This window comes from Neovison vison, chromosome 2, assembly GCF_020171115.1.
Source record: "Neovison vison isolate M4711 chromosome 2, ASM_NN_V1, whole genome shotgun sequence".
Classification (NCBI taxonomy): Eukaryota; Metazoa; Chordata; class Mammalia; order Carnivora; family Mustelidae; genus Neogale; species Neogale vison.
This window is the reverse complement of record NC_058092.1, coordinates 231200276-231221849: the sequence shown is the minus strand read 5'-3', so window position 1 is coordinate 231221849 and position 21574 is coordinate 231200276. Positions and strand designations below refer to the sequence as shown.

Genomic DNA, 21574 nt, shown 5'->3' with positions numbered 1-21574 from the left:
CCCTGGTTCACCACCCACCTCCCCCGACCACTCACACTTATTCTAAAATGTGAGTTACAACACCCACGGCTCTCACGTCTCCAGGGACATCCCAAGCCTTTGGCGCAAAGCCAAAGGCCTCTAACGGACCCAAGACCATTAGCCTCTGGCTCACTGGACCCCAAAACTGCCTTCTTGTTGTTCCATAGAAGAGCCACAGGGCTCCATCCCCCCCATCAGAGACCCACCTGACTCCATACGGAAGGTAGCACCCAACACTACCTTCCCCCTAAGCGGCTTTCCTTTTCCTCCCAGACCCACCGTTACCACCCCCTGCTGCCACGTCGTGTCTCTGTTGGGCGGGCACACTGGATGGCTTCCTCGCCACTCCCTCCCCAGGCCCCGACACCGTCTTGCACACACTGGTCCTCAGTAAACGTCACCCGAATTACCGGAATGAAACTCTATCAGAACCCCAAGCCTCCCGAGCTCAAGGTTCTGGGTAATGAAAAAAGGCACGAAGCAGGATCCAAGAAAGGATGTCACACGGCGAACCACAGAGACCACAGAGCAAAGGGGGAGAACAAACATCCATTCGGTGGGGAGAGCAGGGCTGGTGAGCCTCCCCTCACCGTCTCCCCGCACCGAGCTCAGGGCACCTGGCTCCGCCCACGCTCCCATTCAGCAAATATTTACTGAGCATCTGCTGAACGTCAGGCCCTGTTCTCCGCTCTGACTCCTGGTCCTGCAGGATTTCAGGACCACCTCCCGCCCGCACGCGGCACTCTGTCGCTCACCCACCCTGGGGCACAGCCGAGGCCGTCTGGTGGCAGCTCCCATCATGCTCCCATCACACTTTGTCCTTGTTTGGGGTTGCCTTGTCCACCCCCCAGCCCCCGACACCGAGTTCCTAGCACAACGCCCAGGCTAAGTTCAGCGCTCAACATTTGCTGAGGGAAGAAAGGAAAAATATCTGCTAGGTCAGAGTCAGTGGAAGTCAGAATTTCAGCACAGCCTGTTTTTACCAAAAACCTCAAAATCGAACAGGAAAGTAATAATCCAGTCATGTGTTTCGGAAGTACTCTGAAACCAAGTGGTTCCTTTTTAGTAAAAGAGTACCATTTCCTTTTGGGGCTTCCTCCTAGAGAATAAAGGGGTCCTGGGGGTTGCCTGGGTGGCTCAGTGGGTTAAGCCTCTGCCTTCAGCTCAGGTCATGATCCCAGGGTCCTGGGATCGAGCCCCACATCGGGCTCTCTGCTTGGCGGGGAGCCTGCTTCCTCCTCTCTCTCTCTGCCTGCCTTTGTGCCTACTTGTGATCTCCGTCTGTCAAATAAATAAAATAATAATAATAATAATAAAAAGAATAAAGGGGTCTCGCTGAAGCGCAGCTCAACCCGGACTCTCGGTGGCAGGAACACGACCAGATGGGACAGCCGTGTGTGGCCAGGGCAGGGACGCTGGCGCGGGGCTGCCTCTGCACGGCGCCCACTGTTCCAAGACGGCAGCGCACAAGGCAGTAGCTGCGAGACCATCTAAACTGTCATTGTGAGGCACGTCCTGCTTTCAGAGGAGCACAAAGCCGGGTGGCCGTGTCCCCGGAACAGCACGGGCACACAGTTCCCAGGACCAGACGCAGACCCTGAACGTTCCCGCGTGTGGGCAGCGGGGGTCCTCATCTCTGCACCGACGCAGTTGCCCCCCCAGGCAGGCCCAGCCTCCCGCAGGGGACTTGGAGCCGACGGGCTGTGTTAGCAGGGCCCAGCCTTTTCAGTGAGACCCTTCTAGAATGACAAAAACCAAATCATTAACAGTAAGTCCATCTTCTCTTTCCAAATTCTCTTGCTTTTCAATGCATGCATGTCTGGATCTCCATGGCCTTTCCTTGGGGGCCTGAGGAGTGTTCCGACCTGGGCACAGGGGGCACGCCGGGAGGAGCTGGGTCCCACTCTCAAAGACACTGGGACAAACACTTGGAAAGAGCAAAGGAGATTGTTGAGTGAGTGTGAAGGTCGTCCCAGTGCTGGGGGAAAGCCACAGCCTGCTCTCAGCTCCCAGCTCGGCGGGGAAGGGCTGAGTCAGAGGCCTTGTGGCCGGCGGGCTGATTCCGGCTGGCAGCCGGGCCCTCTCTCCAGGCTCAGGGTGGGGCAGCAGCTGGGGGGCTGGGCCAGCCTGTCTGGCTCTGGAATAACAGAGCTTTGCTGCCACATCCTGGAAATGTAGCCTTATCCTGACTGGTCTGCTGGTTGGCTTTGGAAACCTTGAACTTTCCATAGTACCTGTTTAGAGCCATCCTGAAATGATGCCCATCTGTTACCCAAAGAAGGCTGTGTGTCCGGAGAAGAACTTATGGACAAAGAGGGGAGCCTGGGGGTTACTAGAGTTGAACAAGGAGAAAAGGAAAGAAAGAAGTGGCCCAAATACTTTACGTAATAACGCGAAGTTAAGAAAAGAGAAATCAAACCAAAAGAAACATAACCTCGACATTCACATGAAACCTCTAACCAGCATCCTGGGCCAGAGGTCAGAACTATGCCCTCCTTCCAGAGGGCCATTCAGAAGACTCAACACAACTGTTTGCTCCTCTCGAAGAAGTAGGTAGAGTCTCCATTTCCACTGGCTGGGCAGGATTGGGTTGTTATGAGAAAAATAAATGACATCTCCTGAGCACCTAATATGAGCCAGGCATTGTTCTAGAACCTCTCAGCTCTACCGTCTCCAGGCTTCAACGCAGCATAGTGAGAACGATTATTCCCATGTTATAGCTGCAGACCAAGGTTAAATCTGTGATGAGGTCACACCATGGGCTTTGCTCATATCTGCCAGAGTGACCTTAGTCCCCAGAGAGATGACCATATGCCAAGCTGGGGACCCTCAAACCAGATGGCATTTGGAGCCCTATGGAGGGCACCCGTAAGAAAATACCTCGCAGAAGCCTCTCCAGTTCCTTTGTGGGGCTTGTGGTGCCCTGGGCCAGTGCCATCAGGAAGAGCTTGGCCAAGGTCTCAGACTGGAAAAGCTGGGGCTGGTGGAGTTCCCATTTGGAGCCCAGACAGGTGAGAATCACGTCTACGGAGAGAACGCGGTGATGAGTAAGTGGTTTCATGGCGCCCCTTCCCAGAGACCGGTCCACTCCCACCCACCATCTCGTCACAGAGCAGATGGGCAGGTGGCTTCGCTGGGCTGCTCCAGGAACAAAGCAATGAAGACCGCGTGGGCCTCAGGTCACTCACTGACCCCCAGCGGATACAGTGAGCGGCCTCACAAGGTAACATAGATGGAGAAAAGTATCCAAGAGCAGCTGACGCATAGCTGTAGGACTTCGGAGACACATGGGCTGCCCTCCAGCTGGGGAACTGGAACGGCTTCACGGGGAAGGGACACTGGCTGGGATACGGGATACGGGGACCTCACCATGCCCTCCCGTTACAGTGTTTCTCACCCTTGGCACTCTCTGTATTTGGGGCCGCGTACTTCTCTGTCATGGGGCTGGTCTGTGCCTTGTAGGTTACTTAGCCCTGGCCTCTACCCACAGGATGCCAGGAACACCCTCCCCACTAAGTCGTGACAATCCCGAATGTCTCTAGGCATCGCCAAATCTCCCCTGGGAAGGGATCTCGCTACCCAGTCCCTTGTTGAAGCTACTGGCCACTGGTGCTTAGTTATCAGCCACCTGAAAAGTGACAGCCAAGTGCAGCTCCAAGGCCCATCCCCAGGAGGCAGAGACCTTGTGAGCCTCACTTTCCTCGAGGGAATGGGGAGCCCCAGAAAACCCAGCTCACAGGTGTGAAACAGGATTACAGAGTAAAGGAAGCTTTTTGCAAACTGGAAGGGGCTTTATGCACAGGGCTTTATCTCGTCCTTGGATAGCACAGGTGATTAAAGAGAGAGCCTTTGACAGGAGGCCAGATGGAGGATACAAGGATAGGTCAGGTGAGGCGGGAGGGGCCGTGGGCAGGAGACCTCTGCAGGCTGAACTCCTGTCAGCGCAGAGCTGGGGGAAGAGGGTTGTGCTCGCCCATCCCCCAAACCCTTAACCTCAGTGTTGGATAAGACCTTGAAAGCCCCATCGACTTGTTAATGGCCTTGCCATTACTTTGCCTGAGTGAGCTCAGGCATCTCCTGTCATTAACACTGATTCACCAGCCCTATGATACTGTTTCAGGCTGGGTTCAGAATGTGGGCTCGCATCTCAAATCTCGGGTCACCTCTGGTCATGCTGGGCTAGAAAGTATCCCACCCGTTAGGGTGATTTTAGGCAGGAGCAGCATGGAGAAAGCGTGTCTCCTCCCCGGACACCCACAGCTGCCTTTACAGGGGCACATGCATGGGAGACGTCACTCCCAATCCCAGAAGTCTTTTCCCTAAGCCGGGAGATGTTCTTAGACTACTCAGGGCCTCCGTCAACCAGAACCCATAGGCAAGGAAATCTATTAGCCTCCCCTGGGGATGAAGGCTGGTTCTGACCTCAGGCAGCTTATCTTAAAAAAAAAACTCCTTTAAGGGGCGCCTGGGTGGCTCAGTCAGTTGAGTGGCTGACTCTTGATTTTGGCTCAGGGCATGATCTCAGGGTCAAAAGATCGAGTCCCACAGCCTCTGCCCTCAGCAGGGAGTTTGAGGATTCTCTCCTTCTACCCCTTTACTCTCCCTCTCTAGAATAAATAAACAAATCTTAAAAAACAACAACAATAACAACAACAAAACCTCCTTTACGGAGCAGAACTGTCCAGGCCTGGTGAGGGTCAGTGAGCCTTTGCCCAGCAGAACAGACCTAGCCTGGTTCCTCAACCTCAATCAAGAAAGTCCTCTTGGACAAGTGCAGAGGTGATGTCCAGCTCATGACTGGTTAGAGCGAAAAGGGACAGAGAAGAGCTGCCCGTGCTTGATGGGGCTTCTGTTTAGTCTTCATTCCAAATGCTGTTTATTTACATCAGCATGTTTGTCTTCCCTGTGGCCATTAGCATATGAAAATGTGTTTGCCAAGCCTGGTTCCATTCATCATCCCATGGTGTGTCTGACAAATATTTACAGCGCCTGTTTGTAGTTACACGGTGTACAGTGGACAGAAACTGGGACTTACAGACCAGTGACCTGGCCTACCGTCTGGTGTCCCTCTCTCGAAACCACAGCTGGCCCTGAGTGCACTGGCATTTGATCAAATCCACTGGTGACAAGCACTCACCTGCCTCCCCACTTGGGATGGTCTTGTTCTTCAAGTTCCCCGAGAAAATTTTCTGGATTTGTGAAATGCATAACCTCAAGGGAAAATACAAACAAGATTCAGGAGTTAACACTGACCTTCTTCGCCAACTGCCACACGCATCATTCCAGTGGAAGTGTCCCTATGGCATCCGTTCATCTAGCTTAGGTCTAGACTTAGGTCACCATTTGTCTGCTGGCTTGATTATCTGTAAGCTTTGTAGCTGGCTCGAGCACCCATTCCCGTTTTCAGTTTGCCGATAGGCTTTCCCGAGAAGGTAGTCGGAATTATATCCATATCCAGTTGCCTGAAAGGCATTGTCTAAAACAATGTCTAGCATAGAGTAAGTATTCCATAAACACCTGCTAGAGAAAGCAAGAGAGGGTTCTGGGCACTTCTGGGAAGTGACTCACTGACACTTCTGTTTAGGGGACATGCATGCCACAGTCTCGAAGTGTCCGGAAACTAAACTCAGATTTTATGCCAAACCAACCCTGCTCTTTCTCCAGTAAATGGTACCACCAGCCTCCAGTTGCCCAGACCAGCAGGCTGACTGTTGTCACATCAGATCACTCGCCTAGATCTGACAAATAGCAGATGTCCCTGCCCCCTTCCTGCTATGAGCTGCATCCAAGCCATTATTATCTCCCTGAAATCGTGGCCAGTCTCCGGTCTCCAGGAAGCTCCCCTCAGATACACAGTTGATGCCGCAACTTGAGAACCTTGTGCAACACACATCTGCTCTCGCCTCTCTCGTGCTGAGAATCCTTCCGTGTCTTCCCGGGGCTCTTGGGGGAAGCCCACACTCCTCAGCATGGCTCGACCCTCTACGATCCCTGCGCCAGCCCTTCTCAACAGACTGAAGCCACCATCTCTCACTTTCATTCTCTTGGACCCACAGCACCCGCTGCCCTGAGTGCTGTCCTCCTGGCCTCGTCACTTGATGAGCTCCTGCTCTCACCCTCATAGATGAGCTCAGCTGTGGCTTTCTCTGGGGACACCAAGCACGTGGTCCTTCCACTGACCGCCTGGAACTCCCCCCATCGGAGCTCCTTCTATTGTGTCTTGCAGTCACCTGTTTGCTCATGTGTCCTCCACTCAAGGCTTTGCATTCCACAAAGACAAATCTGGCATTTATTCGTTGCAGGAACCCCAGCATGGGCACTATACAAGTGCTCAATAAGTATCTATTCAATGATTGAATGATGACAAAGGTAAGATACCTTCTCATGAACACTGACTTCATCCCGTTGAGCAAGGACATGAAACACAGTTTGAGTCACATAGTCCCATCTTGAAGACAGTCCATCCCAAGAAAGCCAGCTGGCCAAAGGACACTGGATGACCACATCTGGTCCGTGTCACTTTTACCATGCTGTTTTCCAAGGGTTCCAAGAACCCTCGTGGCCAGGGTACATAGAGGGGGTCTGGGTGGGGGAAACCATGTCCAGAATAACACTGACCACAATCTGCCCTTTCCAAGTGGAGAGGGTAGCTACTAGTGACTCAGCCCCAGAAAGGCAGTGAGAGCTTGAGGTATTTATCCAACAGGAGTAGTGGACCTGACCCAAGCTAGCCTCAATCCTTCTGGTGGCTTGGGTCACACGTCTAGTAAGAGTTGGCCAAGGTCAGGGGTTCAGACTGTGATCTCAAAATGGAGCAATGGACTTTGGAAACTATGGGCAATGCCCATGAGCTCAACTACCCTCACAAACATCAGTGTCGTCGGCTGAGCCAGACAACAGAAGTGACCTCATTGCCTTCCCCTGGTGTCATGGGTCCTCGCCAAGATATACCATCTACCACGCGGGCTCTGCAGATTCCAAGGGCTAGGTTTATTTTAGGACCATTGGAAAAGTTAATGGACTAAATGGCATCTGTGAGCTGTCCTCTTCGTTCTTTGGGACTAGACAGCCTGGGATAAAGTAGCATGTGGGAAAACTGGGAGCATGCTAGTAGGTTGGGGACTCGGTCTCCCCAGTCATGACCCATGATGAAGAAACAAGAGGGGGAGGAAGAAATTCTCTATGTGTCTCATGGATGGAAGGACTTCCTGCAGCAAACTGTCCAAAGGGCTTTTGGCTTAATACTGGCAAGTCCAATTTGATGTTCTGCCCTTGACTTTGAGTTTGGCCATGTGGCTTGCCTTGATCTTAGCAGATGTGATGTGGCTCGAAGTTTGGAAAGCACTTGCGCCCCTGGGCTTGCCTTTGTCCTCTGCCATTATCAGCATGAGAGCACGCCCCGGGAGTTGACCATTTCAGGAGGAAGATGAAAAGGGCCTGGGTCTGCTGACCACCAGACCCATGAGTGATCAACCTTCCCAGAGGACGTCCTTGCCATAGCCGGCCTCTGAACCCACGGCTTCCTAGCGTCACCAAGGAGAGAGGCGCACTGTGCCACCTGTGTGTGTAGGCCAGGTGCCTGGCTTTGGAGGAAGGTGGTAAAAGGCAGAATGAAAAATGGGGCTGTTGGCTGGCAAGAGCACAGGGCCGGCACACCCCAAAATGAAATCACCAGGACCATTAACTAAAACTTGCTCAGGCGAATAAAATCTCCATTTACACATCATCTACTGTTCACTAGACACGGTGCTAAGCATTTGCAAGATACCGGCTGATTTAATCCTCAAGATAACGCTTCCAGAAAGAGGCTCTTATCACCATTTCACAGGCGAGGAAACTGAGGCTCAGAGAGGTTACTCCACTGGCTAAAGGTTACAGTTAGTAAATGGAGGAGAAGGAACTCTAACCCTGTCTGACATGTTACTTTTAATAGTCCTCATACCCAGCACGACTGCCACCATCCTCTGGCTTCTATGCCTCGCCTCTCAGGCCACCCCCAACCCCCAGCTTAGCTCAGCGATCGCACAGACCGAGTCCCGGAGACGTCTGCTCCTACTGCCCAGCCACACTCATCAGCTTTCCGGATCAGTTTGCTTACACTCCTGCCACTGAGGAACACCATGCATTTTAACCCTAAGACTTCTTCAAGGCCCTAACCAGACAAAAAATAAAATAAATATACAGTAGAAAACAAATTCAAGATAGTTTAAGGCTAACGTTCTAAATGGTAACTCCCGGCACTCACCTTTTCTCATCCGGGGTCATGCGAGAATTAAGGCGCCAACCACAGATGGATTTAATTTACCCAAGTGTGTGGAGGGGAGTCGCCGGGGAGCGGGGTGGAGATTGGGAGATTGGAGCAGGGCTGGCCTGGGGCTACCAGCTCAGCCAACGGGGAGGGAGGAGTTCCTCTATGCCTGGTGCTTTCTGGGGCACAGGCCGTATGCTCATGAGCCGGGTACCAGCAGCCCAGGGGTGAAACGGCACCAAGTAAAGTTCAAAGCACCAGGGAAGTGACTTCTTCCTTTGGCAGTGGGGTCTGGCTCCATGTCCCAGTAGAGACCAGAAAGCACTTGTCACAGGGAGGAGGAATGCTAAGCCAGCGGTTAGAATGCCTTGGGAAGGAGGGAGGAGCCAGCTCCTCACACACGGGGTGTCACAGACCTCTCAGACATCCTCAGGGGAAGTGGTGACCCTGAAGGCTGGTACCAACAGCAGCCCAGATGAGCCCATCTGCCCAGGGAGAGCGGCCCGACCACCGGGCCCTTCCCAGAAATGCTTGTCTGGTCCCGGTCCCCGCCCCTGCCAGGGCCGTCCCGGCCGCCATGGCCTTTGATCGCCCTACCTGTCTGGGTTCTTCAAAACTTCTTCAAAGTCCACGTTCAAAGCCTTGCACATCTGGGAAAGTCCCAGCAGGTCCCCGGAGAAAGCCTCTCTGGGAAAACGCCACCGATTGGTGGAGCCAACCATCCGGCGTTGCAGCCGAGCTCTGTGCTGCTTGGGAGGCAAAGGAAGGCAGAAAGTCTTTTTTGAACCTCTCCCAAAGGCCAGGTTTTCCAACGTGTACATCAGAAAGAAAATCAAGACACATTTGAGAACACTGGCTGATTTTCAAACATGGCCAGAGACAGTTTCTCAGGAACCATCCTCTCAAGGCCAGTATTGTACTCGGTACACAGAGGGGTTCAAGGAACGTAGTAATTAGGATCTAGAACAGAAGGTTCCAGAGACAACAGGTCAGGAGGCAAGATTGTGTCTTTGCGGGCGGTGCTCAGGAGCCCACGGGGTGCGGGGGACAGGATGACATTTCAAGAGACTCTTCCTTACGTGTTTATCCTCAATGGGGATTCGGAGAGACACCAAACTAGGTGGGGACTGTTTTTCTCTCTTCTTGTTGTAAAAGACACAAAACGTAACATTCACCATTTCATCGCATACCACTGAGTGGCATTTGGTACATTTACAAAGTTGCACAGCGATCACCACCATCCAGTTGGGGGCATTTTCGTTCCCCCAAAAGGAAACCTTATACCCATCAGGCCCTCACTCCTAACGCCTTCCCCCAGCTCCTGGCAACCCGCCGTCTGCTTCCCGCTTCTATGCATTTGCTCTGCTGGACATTTATATAAATGGAATCAGACATGTGGGCTTTTAGCCTTGGCTCCTTTCCCTTGGCATCATGTTTTCCGTGTTCGTCCCTGTGGGAGCAGGTATCAGAACTTCTTTCCCTGTTAGGGCTGAATAATATTCCAGGGTGTGGAGAGAACACATTTTGTCTGTCCATCCATCATCTCATGGACAACTGTGTCCTTCCTACCTCTTGGTGATTGTGAGAAATCCTGCGGGGAACGTTTGTGTACAAGTTCTTGTTTGAGCTCTCGTTTTCAGTTCTTTGGGGTCTAGACCCAGGAGTGGACAGCTGGGCCACTGGGCAGGGACTTTGACTTAGATGTTTCCTTGAGGTCCTCGGGCTCAGCAGCCTCCTTAAGGGAACAGTAGAAGGTTCAGCGTGGCTGGGAACCTCAGACTTGGTGGCTCGAGGAAAGCTAGCCGGGGAAGGTGTACCATGAGGGACCCGGGGATATAGGTGTGGTTGTCCCTAAGCCAGGCCAGTCCCTGGCAGGGTGATAGGGAGACCAGGGGCCAGGGAATGGAGAATTAAAGGTCAAATCTTATTATTGCCACTGAAGGGTTGTATGGCCTTGGGCAAGTCATTTAACATTTTGAGGCTTTCGGTCCTCATCTGAGGATGGCCCTGGCAGCAGTGATGATGTCAAAATGACAAGAGGAAGTCTGGGAACTAGATTTCAGTGTCTGGAAGATGGCGGGCGATCGAACAGTGTGGAGTGTGAATCTGGTGCAGTCCTGTGGGTGTTGGGCTCTGACAGGAGGGTCAGCCACTAGAGCTGGGAGGCAGGAGTTGTGCACAACCCGTCCCCTCGAGTAAACGCGGCGACAGAGCTGTAAGCAGGTGCTTCCGCCGCTCGCCAGGAGCCCACGCCACTCACCGGATGCAGCATTTTCATGAACGGTCGTGGTGACGACACCCAGGGGAGGGCGGAAGAAACACCTGGAAGACAAAAGCGGTAAGGATGACATTTTCAAAATCTCTCCAGAGGGGGCTCTTCAAACAGGGGATTGGCCTGAAGAGCCTGTATTTTGCCACAAAACAAATAACAGGAGTAAACTTCCAGGGTGGGTTATTTGTCAAATCGAGAGTCTCTCTGACTTTTTAAAGCCCACCGGGAGACTGACCGTTCTCTGCTCTTGCGCCGGAAATGTGGCTCGGGAAAAGCCAAATGGGAGATGAGCCACCACGCTTCGCCCCTTTGCCGGGGGTGGGAACCGAGGTCTCTAAGTGGGTTGCTCAGATCATCTGCTACTCGCGACGGTCCCTCGGCTTCCAGGCTCCCCTGCCCCCAGCCTGGAGCCCCCGCAGCCCCTCCTTGCCTAGTCCAGGCAGCGCAGGGCCCTGGGGATGCCCCGGGATGGCCTCCGTCTCTAACAGGGATGAACAGCGCCGGCCGTACTCACGGATCCAAAGCCTCCTCGCAGCCCTGGGCAGGACGCGGGGGTTGTTCACAAGAGAAGCGGGTCGAACAGAGGCAGTTCCGTGGCCTTGGTCTCAGAGTGACAGGATCGCTGCGGGCCACTTGCCTTCTCACTCTGAATCCTGGGAGCGCTCATGACATGCGGGGGCTCGCCCTGTTCTTCTTAGAGGCCAAGGTGCCTTGGCAGGAGAGCTTGCCCTTGGTTTCCCGATTGTGGGCACCATGGCAACCGCAGGAAAGGTTCTGAGCACTTCCTGTTCCTTCCTGTCTCAGCAGGGTTGGGGGCTGCGGGCAGGGTGGCATCTCGCAGGCCGCACCTGCCCTCTGGCCCCAACAGTGCCATGTTTCCTCCCAGCACCTGAGGTAACCTGGAGGATCCACTCAAAGGGCCTCAGGCAGTGTCCAGCCCCAAGTCCGCAGGCCTCCTCTGTCACGTGAGAGGATTGTTCCGGAAGGTTCTCAGATCCCTGCCAGGTTGGGCATTCTGGGGTGCTCTATTTCTGGCTCGGGCATTCAGAAATGTTTGGACAAAAATACCTAAATAAGAATTAGAGAGTTTTACATTATTAAAACTATGCCTCATGATTTATTTTGTGGAGAGATGATTTTTAGTCTGCTCTTTCCAGGAACAAAGATCTGCCTAAAAGTCAAGAGTTTTCATGCCGGGGGCCACGGTGGAAATTCCCAGGGGCTCAGTGACCTGATCTGTAAAGCCCAGGCCCCAGACTAACCCGGAGGTGGAGAGGTGGAGACACATCCACGATGCCTGGAAATCTTGGTCCATCAAAGTCTCAGACCTCCAGTCCCGGGCTCCCTGAAATCCCAGCCACAGCAAGAACCACCAGGAATCAGTGCAGCTCGTGTGACCCGGGACTGGCTTCCCCCAGGCTCCTCATCTGCAGCCTTTCCCGAGTCGTATAAACTATGAAGGGAAACAGGAAGGTAAGTGCTTTGCCTACTTGCAACTGAGTCCCAGAAGCCATAACACCCTCCAAAGACAGGAGGCTTCTCTAAATGTCCCTCCCTCCTCACCCTCTGATCTGTGCTTCTACCTTTCCTGACACCCACACTCCCTTGCTGCTCTCTTCCCTCCACTCCGAACTTTTCTCAGCTACCTGTCCCTGGAATGTAGGCCCCCATGGAAGGTTTCAGGGAAAGAGTTTGAAACACCTTGTCATGGACCATGTTGTCCATCGCAGGCAAGCCCAGGAACACCCTCCAGGCACCCCTGCTGGGGCACCGCTGAGAGCTGGGCCTTGCGCGCCCTCTAGTGGCCACTCGATGGAAGCATCCCAGGGTGCCATGCTCCCCATTCCTAAGCAGGACCTTGGCCTTGGCTGTGTCTATCTCTCCCTATAGAGTCTGACCTCAGGGATTCCAGGCCTTCAGCTCATCCCCAAAGCCCTCTGCACATACATCCCCCATAGAGCTCCGGGGAGCTGAGCTATTAGGCAAAGGCAAAGCCAACTAACACAAACAAATGGAAATGACTCCCAGCAGGTTTCCCTAAAGGCTTTTTCCAAGTGGTACCCAGTGTTCCAGAATATATGCCCCAGAATATATGGGCCCAGACAAGCCAGACATCCCAAGAGCAAAGAACTTCAGACACCAAACTCCACTGAGCACAGCTCTCAGCTAGAACCACCTTGTACCAAAATCTCCCATGCCAGTTACAGGGGGATTCTGGTGGGATATCCATCTTCTTGAACATTCCAGGGACGAGCTGCTTCCTAGCTTATGAGAGCCCATTTCAGCCCACTTCATCCAGTCACCCATATGGGGAGAGAGTGAAGTACAGAGTCAAGAACCCCTAATTCCGACCCTGGTTCTGGCACTGACTAGCTATGTGTGACCTTGGACATGACCTTCACCTCCCTGAGTGGAAAGTTGACCCAGAGGCTTGGGATCCTGGTGGGTTGGAAGGTCTTACCCTCAGAACCTGAGTGCTGGCTCTAAGGACCCTCATTTTAAAAGACTCAGAGCCCAGGACACTGTGTGTATGCAGCGGGAGGCTCCTATAAGTCCCCAAATCTGGACTGCCTGGCTCCCCAGGAAAGAGGGGGCATCTGTGCACCAGGGTCTAGGCTGCGGGGGATGGGGTGGGATGGGGAGCCTGGAGTCGAAGCCTCTGGCTGAGGCAGTGCACGAGCCTGAAGACCGGCAGGGGCTTCCACCAAGAAGCAGAGAGTGGGTCCTGCCCTTGAACTGCGTCCCGTATGGCCAGGAGTGGGGTAGTCTCAGTGCCAATTGAGGAGCCCTGGATTGGCTACGACCCTGGCCACTGACTAGCCATGTGAGCTAGGGGCAGCCTTCTCTCTGGCTCTGGGCTTCACTTGCTCATCTGTACAACAGAGCTCACACGGAACAATTCCTCAGCTCTGTCCCTGCTCATCCCATTATCCCCAGGCTCCCAGGTTGGTACAACCAGGACTGGGGGAGGGGTGGGGTGATGACAAAGTGTACTGGCCTAGGGCTAGTCCCATCCACACCTTTAAACAGAGCTTGAGGGTCAAGTTTGTGGTGGGGTTGGGGATAAAATGAGAGCTCAGCAGAGGATGAGAACCACCTGTGCACTGTTCTAGCCCCTGGGACATTATTCACTTGCAATTGCTTTAAATTTATCTTATTGATGAAGTAACATTTGGGCATGCTGATTTATTTCTAACACGCATTCCATTCACTACATAACTATTTTTAAAAGTCCTTTGTGAGCTGCCCCGGAAAATCATCTTTCTGGATATGCACTGCACTTGTGGACATTGGTTTCTGCCCTTAGGAGGCTCGCAGGGTCAGGGGGATGGGCAAGTCAAAGGTCAAGCTCAGTCCGCCCAGGAATGCACAGGAGGGTAGCCGACTGCCGTAAGCATGTCCGTGTGTTCTGCCGCTTGACATCTTGACGTCTTGCTGACCGGGGGGATGTCTGACCTGCTCGGAGTTAGCCAGTTCCTAGAGCCAGTAAAGCAGCTGCCTATTAGCGAGTTCCCACCTGCAAACCAGCCAACCCAGAGCCCACATCCCCATCACCTCTTTTATTGGCTTTCACATTCAGGGCTGCTGTCCCCCAACCCTGATCACCCCAGGGCCAGAGATCCCCTCCAGCTCAGAGCCTACTGAGATGATGTCAACTGGCCGACCCCAAGCTGATTGACTCCCCTCACCTCTTCCTTCCCTCGGGAACCACAGTGGAGTCTCTTATCCATATCTTCCCCTTCTCCTCTGTCTCAGGACCAACACTGGGGCTTCCCTACGTGATCCTGCCTGCACTGCACACCCTCTTCTCCGGGGAACTCTGAGTCACCAGCTGTCCTCAATGACACTTGTCTCCTGGACTGTGGGCCTCATCATGCCTGAGTAATAATAAAACCCACATTTAAAAACACTGACCCAGGCCTGGGGGTTCAAGGAGGGTTCCTTGGAGGGAGTGGCATCAACAATGAGCCTTCAGGGAGTGGGCTGGGGAGACCAGATGATGGGGCGGGGGCGGGTGTCCCCGGTAGAGGGATCAGGACCTACTAAAGAAATGACCGTGTGCCTCGTTGCACCGTAGGGAATGGGGGAAGGAGCTTTGTCTAGCCCCACCTTGTTGATCTCCACGTTGTGTTCCCCACTCCTAATAAACCCAAAAGATGTGAATTCTCTGTATTCTGCCCTTGATGCTCCAGCCGAGGGGACGCAGGAGCCTGGCCACGTGCAGCAGCCTGGGGAGAGGCCACAGGTCCGCTGAGGGCAACACATGAAGACCAGGCAGAGCGGAGCCCCTCACTCACACCAGCCTAACACTGCGCCCCCCGGGGAGCCCCACGGCCACTCCCAGCTACTGGACCAACAGCAAGGTTTCGTCACCCATGAACACAGGAGCAGAGCCAGCCCGGGCTCAGGGCAGGGCTGCCGACCAGTCTAAAGACCAGTCTAAAGAAGGGCTGTGAGGACCCCTGCGGGCTCGGGGGCCGCACTCCCTTCCCTGTGCCTTCTCTGCCCGCCACTGTCTGATTGGGCGTCCTTACACAGGAAGCTGTCGGCCAGAGGGATGCTAACGACGTCGCAGGCACGGAAGAGCCAAGGCCCCGTCCGGGCTGCCCCATCTCCCGGCCGTGTGGCTCCATCAAATCCCCAGGAGCCTCTGCTTCCTTCTTGTAAAATAGAGGTAACAACAGCCCTTATTCACCAGATTGTCTCAAGGCCAGAGAGCACAAACCCCAGGGAAGCCCCGGCGCCTCGAATGTAACAGCCTTTTCCTCCTGCCCACCCTGCCCTGCCCTGCCCGTGCGCACACCTACACCCTGCCCTAGTCAGAACACCCACTCCGCCCTGTTCCATTTTTCAAGTGGAATGTCCTAGAAAGCGGAGAGGCTTGGCTAGAAAACCTGAGCATCCTACCAGGGCCGACATTAAGTGAGAGAAGCACCGTCAGGGACCCTGAGGCCCCACTCAGGCCTGTCACCTTGTCACCTGTCCCATGCACAGCACGGATCACTTCTCTCCACGCCTGGAGTGGGTGGGGGGTGGGGTGCTCCTGGTGTGGCCTTGGGTCAGACCTCACCCCTCACACCTACGGGGCTGAAGCCCAAACCTGAAAGACAAACAGCCTTCCTCCGCTGGGCGCCCCCATCCCAGTCACAGTGACCACCTCCCTCCTCTCCATCTCCTTCCCCATCTACTCTGTCCTCATGAGTAAACTTAGTATCTCAGTCATGTCCTCTGTAACTTGAGAGCCCTAAGGAAATGCTGAGCCAGAAAAAAAAGAAAAAAGAAAAAAAAAAAGAAAATGATGTTCAAACTTCAGGATTTTAACTGACTTGGCAAACTGAATTTCTAGGAGCCGCTGAGAATCTCGGAGGTTGGCACGCCGGCCGCCGGGGAGCTGGGATGGGGGTCGGGTGCTCCCTTCTCATGCTCTTCCCACTCATTCAGCACCTGAAATAGCCCTCAGCAGCCGTCACGTGCGTGCGTCTGCAAACATGTGTGGCATTCTAGAAAGTGAACGCAGGACCAAAAGCAGCTGATCTCAGCCCACAGGGGTTCCCAAGGCCGGCACTCTGCGGGTAGGTCTCGCGAGGGAGCCTGGCACCCCGGCGGGCCTGAAGCTAAGGCGGGGGCCGGGCGTCCTTCCCGACAGCCAGGAAGCCCAGAGACAGACGGACGCCTCGAAGGTTATATACTGAGTGTGTGTGTGTATTGAGTGTGGCTGGGGGAGACTGTATTTTAGTACAACCGTAGTGAAGGCCTATTTGGCCATCAGTTTCCCAAACTTTAAAAATGTGTATAACCTTCCAGAAGGAGAAAGACCCCTTATGATGCCCGGGAGCTGGCCTGGCATGCCTGCGAGGCCTTGCTGTTCTCCCGCGGATCACGACTGGTTTTGCCGAAAATCGGTGTCACAGTGGCCACACTGTGATGGAACAGGAGAAAACAGGCCCACGCCAGAGTCCGTCTGGACACACGGAACCTCACAAACCACAGAAAGGAACAAACAGCCTTCCACCCTGGCTAACAGATACCAGAAACTACTGCTTCTTTACCAGTAAGTTTGACCTTGGTCTAGACAAGAAGTGCTGAGATGCCCCACCTGAGAACGGCCTGCCCCGAGAGCATCCAGCACGGACCAAAGCCCTGCTTCCTTCCGTCCGTCCCCCGAAGCCGCCGACTCAAGCCCTGTACCTCCTGCCTCCCTCACCGTGGCCCCACGGCTCCCCCTGGCGGCTGTCCTCCCTCACTGCAACGAGCCGCACAGCCAGTTTGCTCAGCGCACGTGTTCCTGGTGGCCTTCGGCGGGAGCCATCACCCAGGTTATCCGCTTTAAAAATTCAGCCCAAGGACGGGACGCCTGGGTGGCTCAGTTGATTAAGCAGCTGCCTTCAGCTCAGGTCATGATCCCGGGGTCCTGGGATCGAGTCCCACATCGGGCTCCTTGCTCGGCAGGGAGCCCGCTTCTCCCTCTGCCTCTGCCTGCCTCTTTGCCTGCCTGTGCTTGCTCACTCTCTCTCCCTCTGTTTCTGACAAATAAATAAAATCTTAAAACAAAATTCAGCCCAAGGAAAACTCGTGTTCATAAATGCATGAAGGAAACTCAACTCAACGCGCGTGCATATAATAACCGCTAACCATTGGTCTCTGTGTGAATGTCCATCAGCGGGCGGCTGCTTACACGCGTGTTGTGACCATGAAACACACGCAGTCAAAATGTCAAAATGGTGACAAAAAGGTGTATTTATTGACAGAAAAGTCTGCATCACATGATGGTTACATTCGAGTATCACATGAAAAAAGGGTTTATAAAACGGTGCCCAGGGGCATTGCAGAACTCCAACGAATCCTGCCTTTATAAAGATACATATTTCATACACTGAGAAAAAAGTATAGAAAAATCAATATAAAAACATTCACAGTTATTATTTATTGGTTTGGGGATTATGGTTTTTTTTTTTTTTTCTTACCTGCATCTCTAGACTTTTTAGCAGTGGAAAAAAAAATTTTTTTTGAAGATTTATTTGAAAGAGAGAGAATGTGTACACACGAGGGGGGTGGCGGGGAGAGAGACAGGAGAGAGAGAGAGAAAGAGAATCTCAAGCAGACCCAGCACCGAGTGTAGAGCCTGACGTGGGGCTCGATCCCATGACCTTGAGATCATGACCTGAGCCAAAATCGAGAGTGGGCTGCTCAACGGACTGAGCCACCTGGGCGCCCCTGGGAATGTTTTACTTAGGTAATAAGAAAAAAAGGGACCTTTCAAGAGTTAGGGGCTGCTCTGTTCTGAGAACACAGCTGAGAGCAGAATCTGGGGCGAGCATGGAGGAGGGGTTTGGTCTGGACAAGGGTGCATTGGGGTGAGGGGACACAGCTGTGCCCCAAGGAGGGGAGACTGGGAGACAGGACCCAGCAGAGGTGGCTGGGCAGTGGGAGGCGGCCAACCCCTGGCCATCTCAGGGTCCCTGCCAGGTGGGGCTCAAGGGGGAACAAGAAATGGGCTGTCTTTCTCTCCTTGTACTGCCTGGGGTACCCGCCCCACCAGGCATCGCGGGGTCCTATGTGAGGGGCACAGCCCACAGCCACGGTGGCTGGGCCCGAGGAGGGCACCCGGAGCTGAGGGCCACCAGGGGCTCAGGGCTGCTTTCCAAGCTCATGCTGCACACCACACCCCCCACGGGCACACTCGGGGTGGGGGGGGCACAAAACCGCCTCTAGCACCAAACCCCGCTAGCTGCGAGTGTGCCCTTATGTGGAAACGGAGTCTTCATAGATGGAATTGAGAATGCGGGCCGGAGATCATCCTGGATTTGGGATGGGCCTGAAATCCAGAGAGGGTGTCCTTACAAGGGAGGGGACAGGGAGTCGAGCACAGAGGTGACCGGAGTGACACAGCCACCGGCCACAGGACGCCGGGGACCTGCCGGCCACTGTCCAGAAGCTGCGAGAGGGGCAAGGAAGAGGCTCTACCTCAGAGCCTTGGCGAGTGGGGGCAGGAAGGGGGAGAAAGTAGGGGGGAGAGTGGGGGAGAGTGGGGGAGGGGAGAGCCGCGGGTGCAAACCCCGAAGGCACTCTGATCTGGGACTTCTGGCCTCTGGAACTGTGAGAGAAAACATTTCTCCTGCTGAGTATGTGATGTCGGGGCAGTCCTAGGAAACGAAGACCTCTTCCCACCCTCTCACTGGCCCCCAGTGACGCCCACCCGTCAGCCTGGGAGCCCCAAGGTGAGAAGCAGTTAGGGAATCTAAGGGCGGGCGCGTCCCGATTTCCTCTCCGACGCGGCCGCGCTACGTGTCTCCCACGGGAAACCGCTCGCCCGGGCCCGGTCCGTTGGAGGGAACTGGGCAACATTTCCGTGTTGATGGTCACACGCTAAGGAACACACAGGAGGAGGGACAGCCTGCTACTTCCTCGACCCAGTAAAGGGAAATAGACATTCCCGCCGAAACTCACAGAGGCTTTGTAAAAACAAAACCTACGCCAATTCAGAACACACCCTTAACCATTTAAGCAGCGAGTCGAACCTTCCCATTAGCTTCCATCTTACGAGCAGCCACGATAACGGAGGAAATGTTCTTGAAGCCCCCGGACAAAGAAGGGAGCCAGACAGAGAAGAGGGAAGGGCCAGATCTGATACGATTTTAACAAAGGCCAGAAAAGACTCAACCCTTCCCAGAAAAGAAATCATAACCACACGTATTGCCAAGATCCAAAGGAAAAAAAAATTTATTTACAATAGAGAATTTTATTCGAAACATGCATTTTTTTTTAAACAAATCAGCAAATGCAGATCAAGTTTACACTCCTTAAGGCAAGAGTCCCTGTGCAAGCTGTACATGTTCATATTAAATTCAAAAGCCGCTCACCCTGGGAACTCATGTACAAAGGGCAAGGCCAAGGTCAGCGACTTGTCTTTTATTAGAGAATCAGACAATCTCCCTGATACAGGAACTCTGAGGTCAACTTGCTATGAATTTATACTAAGAAAATGCAAACCAATAGCAAGAAATTCTGATAGTCTCCTTAGTACTGCATACAATCAAATCAACGTTATTTAGAAAGGAAATACAGTAGTGCATACGAAAAAGTGAAGACAGAGCCTGTCCGACGTAACCGGAGGGACAGCAGGGAGCCGACGGTCATATTGCACGCAAGGGTCAAGTCCAAACATTTGGTTCAAAGTTAGCTTTTCCCCATTTTGGCAATCAGTTCATCACAAATCTTGGTGAGTTCCTCTATCTCTTTATTCTGAAAGTGAAGACAAAAAAGAGAAAGGTTGCTGAAATCTCCTGGCTGTTGGAAATCAAGCCCAATGGAATGAGCTTTGGCTTCTGGGTCCCCCCTGAAATTATCTAACGCAGGGAGACAAGCGACATGGAGACACATCATCTAAGCACACACATCCCAACTCTACCTGTGACCTTGAGCAAGTTACATGACCTGAGCCCTGGTATCCTTATCTCTACCACGTGGAGGATGTGGTCTCTCTCTCTGAGAAGGGGGAGTGAGGTCAGAAGGTAAATAAAGCTCCCTAGCACAGTGACCAGTGCCGGGCAAAAGCTTCAGTGGTTTGGGTTCACTTGTATTTGCCTCCGAAGGATGTGGACACAAAAGGTTGGTCCTGGGTGAGCTCTTGGGTGGTTTACTTGAGAAACGGCACCAGGAGGAGGTAAGCGATGCTACTTGAATAGGGTTGCTGGCATTATTTTAGAGGACCCCCAATGAGGGGGTGCTGTGGGTACAGGGGGTCGAGCAGGGAGAGGGGGTAGATGAAGGATGACGTCAGGTGCTCCTTGTGCCAGGTCCTGCCCATGCCGGAAGCAAGGGAGGCCAACCACACGCTCATCTCGCACCAGCGATCTGGAAACGCTCTAGTCCACGCTCTAAGTACTGGGATCCAAAGGGCTGAGTCCGTTCCGAGGCAGGTCAGGCTTTGCTCCGATGCAGATCCGCTTCAACCACCAGTGTCGAACAGCGCTCTTCAAAGAGGCTAGATCTTTCTGGTATCCCAGGAACCTACTGCAGCCAGTTTTTTGAGGTCCCTGCAGAAGGTGAGTCTTAACCACAGGCCTCTCCCCTGAGACTGTACTGATGCCCTTCCTTGGAAACCGTGGAAACTTCTTGAGATACGGCGCCCGAAGCCATGTGTCCTGTGTTTCCAGGCTGGGCTCCGGGCACCACCCGTGACTGTGTCCGTATTGGGAAGAGCCAGGAAGTCCCCAGTAGAAGAGGAACGCAGTCCTCACCGCAGTGCAGCCACCAGCCCCGCCAGAAGAGAAACATCTGGAACAACAGCTTGGCTTACGCCCTTCTAGAGTCTCCAGCCCCAAGATTCTGAGAAGAGCTGGAACGCGGCTCCAACTGTGAATCCTGGAAGGACTCTTGCCACGACAGCATCTGCTGGAGCGGCTGATGGGGACTTTTCAACCTCCCGTGTGCCTGGCACCAAGCTAACCACGCCCCAGGCACTGGCCCCGCTAAGCTCTCACAACAGCGCCTTCATGGGAGCCCCTGACATTTCCACTTTCCAGTAAGAAACCGAGGCTCAGAGAGGTTGAGTTATACTTCATTTAAGGTCATGCAGCCAGTCAGAGCGGCAAGCCCGGAGCATGAAGTCAGGCTGGCCTGGGCCCTGGATGGCTTTGCTGTTTTACTCGTTAAACATAACACCCAGCGACTGACGGCTGCGAGGTACCGTCAGACCCACCAGCTACGGACTCCTGGAGGTTCTCCAAGCTCCACCTCGGCGTGCCGGCCCACCGCCCGCACACGGCTACCGTGCAGCTCAGCTCCCTGGGCTTCCAGCACCCCAACTGGGCAAAATGCCCAGCGCCTCCACTTAAGGACAGCCTGGGGTGGGGGCAATCATGCTTCTGAATCTCTTTAAAACAGAGACCGACCCCTCTGTCCCACTCAGAGTCCTTTATGGAGAACGTGTGTGACGAGCCCGTTGCTCCTTGGTTTCGGTCTAAGACAGAATTAGATTTGCAGATCGGTTTGTATCTTTTCTGTTCTCCAACACCACGCAAGCCACCCTG

The 21574-nt window shown here is 53.7% G+C and overlaps 2 protein-coding genes across 6 annotated transcripts in view; both read right to left on the bottom strand.

Moving 5' to 3' along the window:
- The window catches only part of BTBD16 (BTB domain containing 16), a 40927-nt gene extending 30380 nt beyond the window's left edge, over window positions 1-10547 (bottom strand). Inside the window, exons 1-4 of one of the 2 annotated variants that reach the window (XM_044236695.1) lie at window positions 10530-10547; window positions 8867-9018; window positions 5159-5232; window positions 2902-3045 (exon numbers count right to left, since the gene is read on the bottom strand). In XM_044236695.1, the coding sequence (XP_044092630.1) occupies window positions 2902-3045; window positions 5159-5232; window positions 8867-9018; window positions 10530-10547 (388 nt within the window). The remainder of the gene's footprint in view (window positions 1-2901; window positions 3046-5158; window positions 5233-8866; window positions 9019-10529) is intronic. The other variant, XM_044236696.1, reaches the window with a different exon arrangement.
- Window positions 10548-19261: 8714 nt separating this feature from the next.
- The window catches only part of TACC2 (transforming acidic coiled-coil containing protein 2), a 187420-nt gene continuing 185107 nt past the window's right edge, over window positions 19262-21574 (bottom strand). For all 4 annotated transcript variants that reach the window (XM_044240661.1, XM_044240658.1, XM_044240659.1 and 1 more), the window contains one exon: window positions 19262-19784. In XM_044240661.1, the coding sequence (XP_044096596.1) occupies window positions 19719-19784 (66 nt within the window). In that variant the 3' untranslated portion in view covers window positions 19262-19718. The remainder of the gene's footprint in view (window positions 19785-21574) is intronic.